The 12,299-nt window shown below is 41.7% G+C and overlaps 3 protein-coding genes across 3 annotated transcripts; 2 read left to right on the forward strand and 1 right to left on the reverse strand.

Moving 5' to 3' along the window:
- Positions 1-5,074: 5,074 nt before the first annotated feature.
- LOC134178988 (complement C1q subcomponent subunit C-like) lies at positions 5,075-6,114 on the forward strand. The gene is made up of 7 exons (XM_062645899.1): positions 5,075-5,215; positions 5,291-5,326; positions 5,387-5,440; positions 5,508-5,552; positions 5,620-5,804; positions 5,866-5,919; positions 5,998-6,114. The coding sequence occupies exons 1-5, from the start codon at positions 5,108-5,110 to the stop codon at positions 5,701-5,703; spliced, it is 327 nt and encodes a 108-aa protein (XP_062501883.1). The 5' UTR covers positions 5,075-5,107; the 3' UTR covers positions 5,704-5,804; positions 5,866-5,919; positions 5,998-6,114.
- On the forward strand, positions 5,802-7,037 carry LOC134178542 (collagen alpha-2(VIII) chain-like). Its single transcript, XM_062645414.1, has 8 exons — positions 5,802-5,813; positions 5,866-5,919; positions 5,998-6,051; positions 6,105-6,167; positions 6,222-6,278; positions 6,350-6,379; positions 6,580-6,640; positions 6,694-7,037. Exons 1-8 carry the CDS (start codon positions 5,802-5,804, stop codon positions 7,035-7,037), a joined length of 675 nt encoding a protein of 224 aa, XP_062501398.1.
- A 4,179-nt stretch (positions 7,038-11,216) lies between these two features.
- On the reverse strand, positions 11,217-11,922 carry LOC134178543 (dual specificity protein kinase shkC-like). Its single transcript, XM_062645415.1, has 2 exons — positions 11,633-11,922; positions 11,217-11,562 (listed from the first exon to the last, which is right to left on the reverse strand). The coding sequence occupies exons 1-2, from the start codon at positions 11,920-11,922 to the stop codon at positions 11,217-11,219; spliced, it is 636 nt and encodes a 211-aa protein (XP_062501399.1).
- Between the last annotated feature and the right edge of the window lie 377 nt (positions 11,923-12,299).

The following is a 12,299-nucleotide window of genomic DNA, read 5'->3' on the forward strand; positions in this document are numbered from 1 at the left end:
GTTCGCCCCCTCCCCTCCCAACCCAGCTAGTGGGCGTGTTTTGAGGAATTTTTGTAGAAATTCTATAAAAAGAATGGACAGAGACGTAGTTAGGACTTTCCACGGGATGCATAACTACTAGATAAGTAACGTGTCGGAACACAGTGACCGATGGTTCAATTAGGCAGCTGAAAAAGTTCATGAAGCTGTACTGTAGGTGCATGAGTCATTGACTGTGTGCCATCCTATCTCGTCGTTGTAGTACGCAGCGGAACCACTAACAGAGACGCTTACAGTTAGAGTAAAGAAGAACTATTGTCGTTTTGTTCCTAGATTACTTCATAGGTTATGCAAATACAGTAAGTGCGTAGACTTAGATGTTGTTGGGACCTTAGGATTTCTTTCGTTTGTGCGCAGGAAAAGATTTAAGAAACGCAGAAAAGAACAGTTCTTGGACTAAGCAATTGTTCCTCTAGCTATGCATGTGTACAGCCATGCACCTTTTGGAAACGACAAGCTGAGGAGCTTGGAGCGTTTTACCAGGAGGATCTGCCTAGATAGAGTCCTGCAAATTTGGACGAGGTATGCTGGAACGTTTAATGACAAGCTTTTGAAATAGAAAACTTGCCCTCACCTTCGCAGCAAGCTCTAGCAGTCGGCTCAGATAAACAATATACACTTTTGAGAATTCCTTGCATGCACACATGCAAACAGTGACCGCTAGTTGTGAGCGGAGCATGAGTGGACTACGACTACTTAAAACTTACCTGCGTTTCACAATGGAACGTAACGATTTCGCACTTTCAAAATTTACTACGACCTGTAACAACTAGACTACGATCAATTCATCTATGATTTTACTAGAAAACATCCCCAAAAAATTGAATTTAATCCGTATGTATCCTAGACTCATATAGCTAATTGGCAATTAACTTAGTGCGTATACGTAGTGCCGTTAGGTAAGATAAATTCTGTGTTAATAACAATGTTTATTTTTTATTGGTATTAATCGTCCACTGGTCTTGAGGCTCTGAATCCGCGCCTGACTGAATCGGCTTGACGATACCTCGCGCAGGAGTCTGGCACTTCGAGGGTTACAGGCCGTCTAGATGGGCTCTTCCAGCCTCTTCTGGAAATTCCAGTCTCTTCTAGCCATGTGCACGTCCCTTTTCCAACTTGTAAAGCTCTACGGACGGAAGAGCCAACTCTACCATGCAACTCTGAGGAAAGAGCCCAATCGAACGCGCCCGTACATTTTTATAGTGTTTATAATAGACCTGATGAAGTAGAGTCCAAACACCTTAGGTATGGTGGCTTTGAATTAGCTATCCACGTGAGTACAGTCTTTACTGCTTGCTTAAGACATTCTGTAGTCCCAACTCAATTTTTGGAGTCTTAATTATGTTGTTCCAGTCACTAAAGATAAACATGGTGATGCCGGTGATCCAGACAATTACAGAGGAATAGCTGTTTCGTCAACAATATCAAAAGCACTGGAACTAATAAGGCGTGACAAGTTGCATGGTATGCTGATGTATAGTCAACAACAATTTGGTTTCAAAAAGGGTCATGGATGTTCTGATTGTTCCTTTGTTTTGAAGGAGACTGTCGACTACTACCTATCAAATGGTAGCAAAGAAGTATATGTGTGCGCTCTTGATTTATCAAAAGCATATGATAAAGTTAATGTCCTTTTATTGTCTGTTAAACAAGTTACTGGATAGAGGTGCTCCTGTATATTTGGTTAAATTTCTTGCCAAGTGGTATTCATGTCAAGAAATGAAAGGTAAGTGGAACAACCACTGTTCTTCACATTTTGGCGTTGGAAATGGTGTGCGACAAGGGAGCGTTTTGTCTCCATTTCTGTTCAGTCTCTATATAGATGATCTTTCGACACAGCTTAGCTTTTCTGGTCTCAGAGCTAGAATAGCAGATCTATATCTCGGGTGCTTGACTTACGCAGACGACATAACACTAGTGTCCCCAACTGTTGCTGGATTACAACAAATGTTAGATATATGTACTGCGTATGCAAATGAGCATCATCTGATATACAACACCAAAAAAAGTGTCGTGATTACATTCAAGCAGAGACGATGGAAACACTCTAGTGAATTAGATGTCTTTCTCAATGGCAATAGATTACCAAACAAGAAGAAAATAACACATTTGGGCGTTGTCATGAATAGTTGCTGTATTGTACAGGGCACATTGGAGGCTAGAAAAAGAAAATTTTTTGCTGCTGTGAATGATGTCATTAGCCGACTTGGTGGAAGTTGTCCAAAAGATAGCGTATGAATGACAATCATGGAAAGGCAACTATTTCCAGTTCTTGCATATGGAAGTCATTTGTGGAATTTTGAACGAAGTATAGTAGAGACGTCTGTTAACACATCGTATCGAAAATGTATTCGTCGTGGGCTTGGTATGAGACAAGGACTCTATAGTGGAAAGAATTCCAGAATTTGTTAAGGCATCTCTTAAGATGAAAATACTACAGACTAAATTTCTTAAACAGGCCATAGATTCAAGAAATAAACTTGTGAGAGGACTGGCTTTGCTAATAGTTAGACGAAGTTATCCTTGACACGGATTGGATATGGTAGATGGTAATATTTTTACGTGTAGGTTAAGTGGTTTTGTGTGTTAGTTATGTCATTTGTCTACGTGTGTGTGTGTGTGTGTGTGTGTGTGTGTGTGTGTGTGTGTGTGTGTGTGTGTGTGTGTGTGTGTGTGTGTGTGTGTGTGTGTGTGTGTGTGTGTTATGTTGCCCCTATGAGGAAACTACACCAGATTTGGTGTGATAAAAATAAATTATTATTATATTATTATAATACAGTTCTGTATCATGCATGGCGACCGTGATGTGGCATTTAGTACTAGTTTGCAGTCTAAAGCTATGCTTAGAAAGCGTTTCGAGAGGTGCACGGTCCGGAACAAGCTCAAGAACTCACAATACCTCAAATCCTACAAAACAATGCAGATATCTGCGTGGATTCATCCTTTTCTGAAAGACCAGAAGCCAATCGAAATCGTTCAAACGCTTGATCCAGACGTGCCAACTATCCGGCTGAGAGAAATCGAACTGCTCGGGCGGCGCTATCTGAAACGTTGCCATAATCCCACGATTCTGACGCCTTGTTCTCTGCGGGAGTATGGTTTGACTGATTGTATTATTGCACTACACTGTTGATAATACTAATTACACAGAAGTAACATACCGTAATACTAACCACAGGCCACAACCGCGAGTAGGCGGAGTCACCGCATCTACTGGGCTATACTACATACCGGTACTCTAGAGTACCGTATACGTAGACACATATTGCAGTGTACCGTACCTCTCTGCTAGTGGCCCAACGGTGTTTTCCATCGTGACTAGATAGTACTACTTGAAAATTGCGGCTTTCTCTAGATATAGAGCAAGTGTCCGTGGTGTGATCGCATTGCGGACACGACTTCCGACGTAGCATTGAGGAGTGACCGAGTAGGCGGAGTCACCGCGTCTACCGCACTGTACTACTAGCTACCTAATGCAGTGTAACTCTCTGCCAGGCGTTATATTGCAGGCGAACGATCAAGCGTTCAGAGACATCGGATTGTGATGAGGTAACTACACGAGTTCGCTGAATGTTGGTGTCCGTTTCAACAAATGCATGCGGTTTCATGTACAAACTCTGTACCTACACACTCTGATGCTATAGTATACAGCTATGCTTTGAGTTGCTTGCATCAGGCAGAGTGTAGATGACCTCACTTTTCTGTACTAAATGTTTAGAATGTTCTTACTCTAGATTTTTGATGGGGCTCTTGCCGTTTCACATTGTATGTATCTAGATAAAGATGGGAGCTAAGCGTTCTTGTAACCGTTGGTCTGTTTGGGATAGCGTGAGCGTGTGCGTACATTTGTAAATTAATTTCTGCTTGAGTTTGAGTGCCTTTATAGCTGCTTGCCGTTTGTTTGTCAGTACGCGTACGTGTCTGTCTATTTGACGTTTGTCCTTCTGTGCTTATTGTCTGATGTTGTGAGTCTTCTAGTAACTGCAGGTATGCCTAGTTAATATTAGTACGTCTTACTTAGTCTGCTTGTGTCTTCTAAGTGAAGCTGACTTTCACTTCAGTTGAATTGATCTGTGCTTAAGTAGAAATAGTTCTAATTCAGTAAAAATTTGACCACTGAATTCTACTGAAGTGGAATTGGTGTACTTCAGTAGAAATTTTTTTGCTGAGGTCAAAATGATTTCTACTTAAGTAGAAATCATTTCTATTTATGAACTTCACTTAAGAAATAATTTCTACTTTAAGTGGAAATGAATTCTGGGTTGAATTCTACTTAATTAAGTGAAATTAAACTCCACAATAGCAAGGTGATACAAAAATAGCGGCACTGCTGTGGAAAGCAGTTCATCTTCCTAATTACTGTCAGTGATATGGTGGCCTGTCAGGTGACAATGTATACTGTTGAGTCCGCAGTGAGTCATCCAGATGCGGTGCGAAAAAGGATCTAATTCTTTTCTCTGCACGTGCTCTTTTTCCGGAAAGTGTGTGAGTGAAATTTTAGTTATATTATTTTATTCTACGCTAGACGCTGGTAAGACATTGCAACGCGCTGATGCAAGACGTTGACGGCAGTACAACGAAGATTCTGAGTCTAACTTCCAGTCTACCATAATGCAAAGACGAACTAATGCGTTCCACATGTGCAGCAGTGGGTATATAGATATCATCTTGAGATCTACTCATACAAGCTAATTAAGGTCATTTTTGTTGGACTTCCCCTCTAGTTGTTTGGATTGCAGTTGCCAGAAAGTTTATATATACACAATGTCACAGTTTAAAGGTGACCGTGATGGCTAGAAGAGCGGCTATAAAAATTTAATAGTTACATTCAGTCAATCTGTGGTTTTCTTCTAATCTAGGCCCTTCTTAGATAGATGTTGTACGCTGCTTAGTAAATATGCACAATTCCGTATAAATTTAGTAACAAGCAATAAATAAGACGAGATAAGCATGTACAAGATGTGTTTGCGTCGTGCGGGCGCACATAATATAGGTGTTTGAATGGATGTGTAATGTTCAGTCGTGTTTTAGTTTCTCAAGACATACGAGTCAGGAAGAAGCGAACGTTATGAATTCATTTTCTCTACTCAGTCTACTCATCCTTTTGGGTCAAACACCGAACTACGTAGCAGGGTCTTCAGCAACGCCGACTTGCGTCGGACACAAGGGTGATCAGGTATGTCTCTAATAGTGAGTCTGACCAGGTCGTCTTTGGTTAGCAAGATTTTGTTGCAATTTTTGTGATATTTAGGGAATTCCTGGAGTTGCAGGGCCTCCTGGATTGCGAGTATAACGTTTGATTGTATTCTAGTTTGATTAGTACAAATACAAATTTAAACCGTTTCAGGGTGCAGTAGGTCCTCAAGGGCCACCAGGGATTCCTGGCAGCAAAGGATCACAGGTTGAAATGAATTTCTAGCCAAAGCATATATTAACAGTTAATACGTTTCAATTTCAATACTTTTAAGGGAAACACTGGTGCTGAAGGTCCTGAAGGAAAGCCTGGCAAGCAGGTGAATAATCTCGCAAAAGGATATACTTTCAACACATTTTGCTAATGACTAATTTCTGTTAATTAAGGGTTTGCAAGGAGTAATAGGTCGAACCGGAGCTACAGGTCCCCAAGGCCCTCCAGGCAAAACTGGACCTGATGTGAGCAAATGAGTATTTGTCCGTATGTAGGTGTCAGCAGTTTCAATTGCTTAATTTAGGGTACTGTCGGACCACGGGGTCCTAGAGGACTTCCTGGAATTGCTGGAGAGATGGTAGGATGTGTTAAGTTTAGATATTGTTTTCTAGTGACTACAACTGTTTACATCTCTTCAGGGCTCTCGTGGCTATGTAGGACCAAGAGGATTACCAGGAACAGATGGAGTTCCTGTATGAAGTGTAACATAAGAAAAATAGCAATTTAACTTGCAACTAAATAAATGTTTTCTGTTTAATTAATTAATGTAGGGTAATGCTGGTCCCGTTGGTTCTCCAGGTTCTCACGGTCCTAAAGGAGTTAAGGTAGTACTGTTCAATTTTTTCGCTTATTCTGTGTTTTCAACATTATTGATTAGGGTAATATGGGACTTCCTGGTCAGAAAGGAAGCCAGGGCCCTCAAGGGTCTCCTGGTCCGGAGGTAATGGCGATCTTATACAAAGTATTATAAAATATAAACAATTGGTTTTGCTAGATGAGTGAAGACATATTGAAACGCTACTTTTCACCAATAAAGAACCTGACCGAAAGGGTTGATCTATTCTATCCAAAAATGTCTATTTTGATTTACTAATTAATCAAGATGTTTCATATGTCATGTAGGTGCAAAAACTTGAAGGCAAAGTTCAATTGGTAAGTTGATATCATATTATGTTTCATTTATTTGATACCCGTGTATTCTATAGCTGTGTATGCTATAGCTTGTGGCGCGCCAAACGCGTGTTTGATATGGTGTGTGTCTGTGGGTGCATGAGCTGATGTTTGTGACTAGCTCGATCATGCAATAAATGATTGATAGTTCTGTTACTTAAATTGGTCTATCACATGTCTAGGGTCCGGATCCCGTTGCTGCTTATCTCTACGGATCATCTGGTGGTAACCAACAAATTTCGGGTAATTTTGGTATTCACAATCTTTGTGACTAACTAAAGAAAAAATGCTCTCAGGAGTTGTAACCTACTGGCAGACCTCGAGTCCGTCATATCTACTGGGAGGTATAACATATCAAAACGGAGCGATCACTATTCCAATCAATGGACTTTACTACCTCTATCTTAATGCATACTTTCAAATCAGATCAAGAGACACCAGGCTGACGCTTAGAGTAAACGGAAATAGAGCAACAGAGACTGGGAGCTACGCGAATCACTCGAATAGTCAATATAATTCTAACTACGTAGCGGTGATACTGCAGCTACGAAAGGGTGATAAAATTGACATCTCGCTGGGTGGAGGTGAAATGTACACAGGTGGCCCTTGGACGTACTTTGGAGCCTATAAACTTCACTAATCTAATTGAGACAAACATTGTGGTGTAAACTCATGTATATGCCATGCCGTCATTGTCTAAATTTTGACTGCCATTGTAGCAGCAATGTACTCGTGTTGTGACCATGATGGCTCTTGCACGCATAGCTAGATAATCAAGTGTTGAGTTGTCATTTAGCAATTCAGTTTATCTCTACTATCTTATCTCATTGCTGTTGATGATAACGTAGTGTAGGCAGTTAATTATGTTGAACGTTTACGATGACGCTTGTAATTAATGCATATGCATATAGTTTAGATGAATACGCGCGCGCGCAGACATACGCACGCACGCATATGTAAGTGGCCTACACAGCTAGCAACATTAAACAATGATTTCAAAGTCAAATACGCAAGAACAGTACATGAAGGCAGTTGGTGACAGTAAGTTGACGATGAAGATAGAAGACAGCAACTATACAGAAGGCACACGACAACCACGAAATCTTCCAATTGACAGAAAAGGCTCGAAGCACATAGGGATAATTGTACAAATCCAAGAAGGCTTCGCTGACAAACTGAAGTACAGTACAGACAAGCAGAAGTAAGGAACAAATGAAGATAGAAAGCAAATACAGGAGGTAGGGTAATCTGGGGTAATTCCGCACACTTTTTAGTTGGATGAACCGTATCTTCTGCAAGAGATTGCGTTCCGCGTTTGCCTGTGTATGGTTTCTTCGTTTGCTACTGTAGTATACGTGGACGGCTGTTCTTGGTACCGTGCATCTATACAAGCAAGCGGTGGGACGTTTTCTGCACTAGGGTCAAATATCAGGGGTGGGCCTATATATAGCGCAAAGTTGCCGTTTCTCCCTCTGATGGCTACAAACACGACACTTTACTAACGGTTAGAATTACGACTTGAGCATACATAAAGCAAAGTTAAAGTTTTGCAGGTTGCGAATGCTAGCTATGGTCCGCCCTAGATGTTACTGATTTTGTTTTCTGCTTCTCCTCTCAGGCTCTGCACCTTTCACAAACCCATGCCTGCTTCTTTTATGGTCCTTTGCTGAGTATATATAGCAATTTACAATAAAATGATATGATATTCACTTTGCACCTTACTACGCGGCCCCATAATGAGAAGTTTCCCCGTGATCGCTAATTTCAGCTGGTGATTTATCTTCCGCGATATGCACGAGCAGTAATAGTGGTGTGTCTATCTTTGGAAACCATGAAGTCACCAAACAACTCGCTAGCTAAAAAGTTAGACGGTTTGTTCTACAAAGTGATGCTCACCCTTGCATGAAAAACACTAGCTAGAAAATTCTTCTGGCTCACAAACATAGGTATTTTGCCGCTGCCTAGAGCACAGAACGATAAGTTATCCAGCGAGTGTTCACACGCTCCATTTCGTCTCCGTTGAAAAAATGAGAAGTAACTGAATTCAAAAGTGTGCGGTATTGCCCGTTTATAACAAAAGCCACATCCTCCAGTTGACAGAAAAGACTCCAAAGACTAGCATAGCACGAAGTACGTAAGGGTAATTGCACGAATCGATGAAGGCTTTACTGATGAGCTGAGGCAAAGACAAGCAGAGGGAAGGCGAAGAAGAAGATGCAATATAGCAAAAGAGAAGTTACATCTCCCAGTTGACAAATTGGACTCCAAAGACCGGCATAGCACGAAGCACGTAGGGGTAATTGCACTATAGACAAGCAGAAGCAGAAGTAAGTTGAAGATGAAAATAGAAGACAGCAAATACAGAAGCTGCATGAAAACCACACCTTCCTGCAGTTGACAGAAAGGACTCCGAAGACAAGCATAACACGAAGCACGTAGGGGTAATTGCACGAATCCATGAAGGCTTCACTAACGAACTGAGGCAAAAACAAGAAGAGGGAATGTGAAGAAGAAGATACAATACATATACAGTAAAAACAGAAGTTCCATGACAAACACCACATCCCCAGTTGACAGAAATGACGCCAAAGACTGGCATAGCACGAAGCACATAAAGGAAATTGCACGAATCCATGAAATCCTCACCGACGAACAAGAAGAAAAAGAGGAGACGACAAATTAATTAAGCAACGAGAAGATATAGAACATCAATCACCTCGTCAAAACCAATGCGAATCGGAAGGATGGAAATTGCAAACAACTCTACCCCTTCCAGTAGAGACAAACAAACGCCAAAAACCAAGCAACGTTTGGTCCCAAAAGAGGGACCCACCACAACCAATTGGACCGACGTAGAAGACGAAGGCTGCAACAACAGCCAACGTCGACTTGGGACTCCTCCTTCTCCTGTTCTTCTTGCCTTGCACAGTCAAACAGCAACAAAATGACATAGAACATCTGGCATATATATATATATATATATATATATATATATATATATATATATATATATATATATGTATATGTATATGTATATGTATATAACAAACATTGTTTTTTAAAGAGAATATGACAGTCAGTAAAGCTGTTAGAAATCTCTATGAACAACTGTTTGTCAAATTATGGTCCTGCATGCCAAGATGTTGCAATGTAGATTAGCTTTAGACAGTAATGATCATGTACTTTTTGGTGTCTAGCTTTAGTTTTGAGTGTACCGACAGTGGTGGGCACACGTGTATGTATATCTAAATAGATATATATAAATGTAAATGTGTGGTGTGTGTGTGTGTGTGTGTATTTGTTATGCGCAAAGCGTGGATATGAATTTCTAGTCTTTCGGGGCTGAGAAGTAAAAAATGGCGTACAGGTTGGGGCCAACCTGGACGCCATTATTGGAGATTCTCGTTTTCTTGCTCTTGTAGTTCCTTTTCATGCTATTTAGAGTGACCATAATTACATAAACTGCTGATTGGAAGGCATGGCCCCCGAGAGTTAGGGTTAGGTCTAGGGTTAGGGTTACTAACGTAGGGTTAGCATGGTTTGTATATTGGTGATCCTGGTTTGTACCAGTAATCCATGGATTGTCCAAATCTGCGCTTTGCGCACAACACGTAGAGGCTAATTAGCCCTTTCCAGTTTGGGTACTTTGGTAGTAACCGTATTTGGTTAAAAACACGCCTTGGCCGCGTGCCCTGCATTGTTTGGGCGAGATCTTGTTAATAATTGCTAGAATGTCGACTACCTGTTGTGTTCGTGGTTGTCATATACTACCTCTGTCTCCAGTAACTGCAAAAAGTAATCGATGGTTTCCGCCTTCTGGAGCTCCTGCAGTTACTCTCGCATAACGCCGATTTTAAGAAAATGGAGGCTCTAGGGTGAGGTGAAGTAAAGCGATAATTGTGGCGGGAGCACCCAGCCGGGGGTATACTGTGAACCACCCCGGCCGGCGTTGCCAACAGAAGTTGAGATAAATTCGTAGGGGCGGTAGCGCCGGCTTCTATTCTGCGTGTTTACAGTCGGCGGAAGGAGCAGTCGGCAACTGCGGTGTTTCTAGTGCTCACGTGAGCTAATTGCAGTCACGAGACTGGTTGGGGAAAGGTAAAGTTGCTCCCTTGGCTCAAGTGGCTTGTTAAGAAGTAGAACAAAGTATATGCAAAACTTGCAACAAAACCAAACTACAAGTAAGCCGAACTGGCTTGAAATTCCAGCAAAAAAGATGATTAACTGGTTTTTAATTAACGTTAATAACAGTTTCATAGACTGTAACATGACTGCTTCGTGCAATCTCCGAGTTCTCCGCCAAATTGCTGTAGCAGACTAGCAGTTGCGTAAGCATATTGCTCGTAAACCTTGCAATTGCGATCGTTTTATGCTCGATGCTTGTCAGTACCAATTATGCTCAATTTAGTGCCCGCACAATACGCCCAGGCCCAGCGCTCAGCATACCGAATGACAAATGAAAATAAAAAGGTCAATTGGCGCTACTCGGGTCTGGAAAATCGAGGCTAGTAAGCTGAGGGATTTCTCTCACAACATTAAAAAGCTGAAGACGCGTAGTCTAGCTGCAACCATGAAAGGTACTTGTTTTATCCGTAATGTGCTTCAAACCAAATAACGAGTGGCAAAATAGTTAATGTAACTAAGAAACTGAAATCTCTTCCAGTATCAGCTACATTGAAGTGTTGATATCTGAATTTGTAAATGCTATCGAGAAGCATCTCTACTTAGCTAACTTAAATAAGTCAAGTATAGCTAATGGAATCACTATACTATAACGACGAACACAAGCAAACTACAAGCTGGCTAGCTAAATACATTATTATCTACTTGTGACCACTTCAAAGCTACGGCGACAGCATTCTGTTCTAGCGACGTTCTCAAAGGTTTCCGTCTCTACGTCGAGCTCTGTCGCTCTAGTCGGATCAAACTGGCTCGAACGATCAGCTCCCATTCCTACCAGTCGACTCACCACTTCGGCAAACTTTGGTCGACATGCAGGCAAGCCGTGCCAACAAGACTTGATCAGGTCAGTCAATTCACTAGGGCAGTTCTCGGGTATTTCAAGTCTCTCTCCGGTTATGACGGCATCCTTAATTTCCTCCAAGAAAATCATGTCACCAAATGGTAATTTTCTAGCTACAATCTCCCATAGTACAATTCCAAAACTATATATATAAAAAATTAAATTGTATACATGACACAAAAATATAAAAAAGTAGGTCGCTTGTGACTTACCTATACACATCAGCTGCAGATCCATACGGCTTGTTACCATAAACTTCTGGAGCCGCCCACGCGGGATTACCAACTCGAACAGTAATGTACGGTAATGGTTTCAACAGAGTCGACCTCTCGTCGCCGTGTTCCCGCCGCGAAACTGACGGTAGATTTATTCCTTCTCTCGGTACAGCAAGAGGCAATCCAAAATCCGAGACCCGGACCGTCCAGTCGAAACTGACCAGGAGATTGCTGCTCTTCAGATCTTGATGTATTCTGGGTGGGCGGAGACCGTGAAGAAACGTCATTCCAGTGGCGGCATCGAGAGCGATCCTGAGCTGCAACGATCTTCACATAATGATGCCCTCGTTATTCAAAATGGCCCTCAGCGATCCCCTTGCAGCAAGCTCCAGGACAAGAAAGGGTGTGCCTTTTCCTTCACAGCATCCGGCACCAAGAAACAAGACAATGTTGGGTGGCGAATTGATCTCATAAACTCAATTTCGTGAGCAAATTCCTGTCGTAGTTCATCGCTGTCCAACACGACTTGAAGTTTCTTTACGGCAACGATTATTTCTCGATAATCAGCTCTGTAGACTTCTCCGAATCCGCCGGGAACATCACGGTCAATGCGTTCAATAAGTTGCAGTTCGACTTCTTTCACGTTCCACACCCTGGTCATTTC

This window comes from Corticium candelabrum, chromosome 4 (genome assembly GCF_963422355.1).
Source record: "Corticium candelabrum chromosome 4, ooCorCand1.1, whole genome shotgun sequence".
In the NCBI taxonomy this organism is placed as follows: Eukaryota; Metazoa; Porifera; class Homoscleromorpha; order Homosclerophorida; family Plakinidae; genus Corticium; species Corticium candelabrum.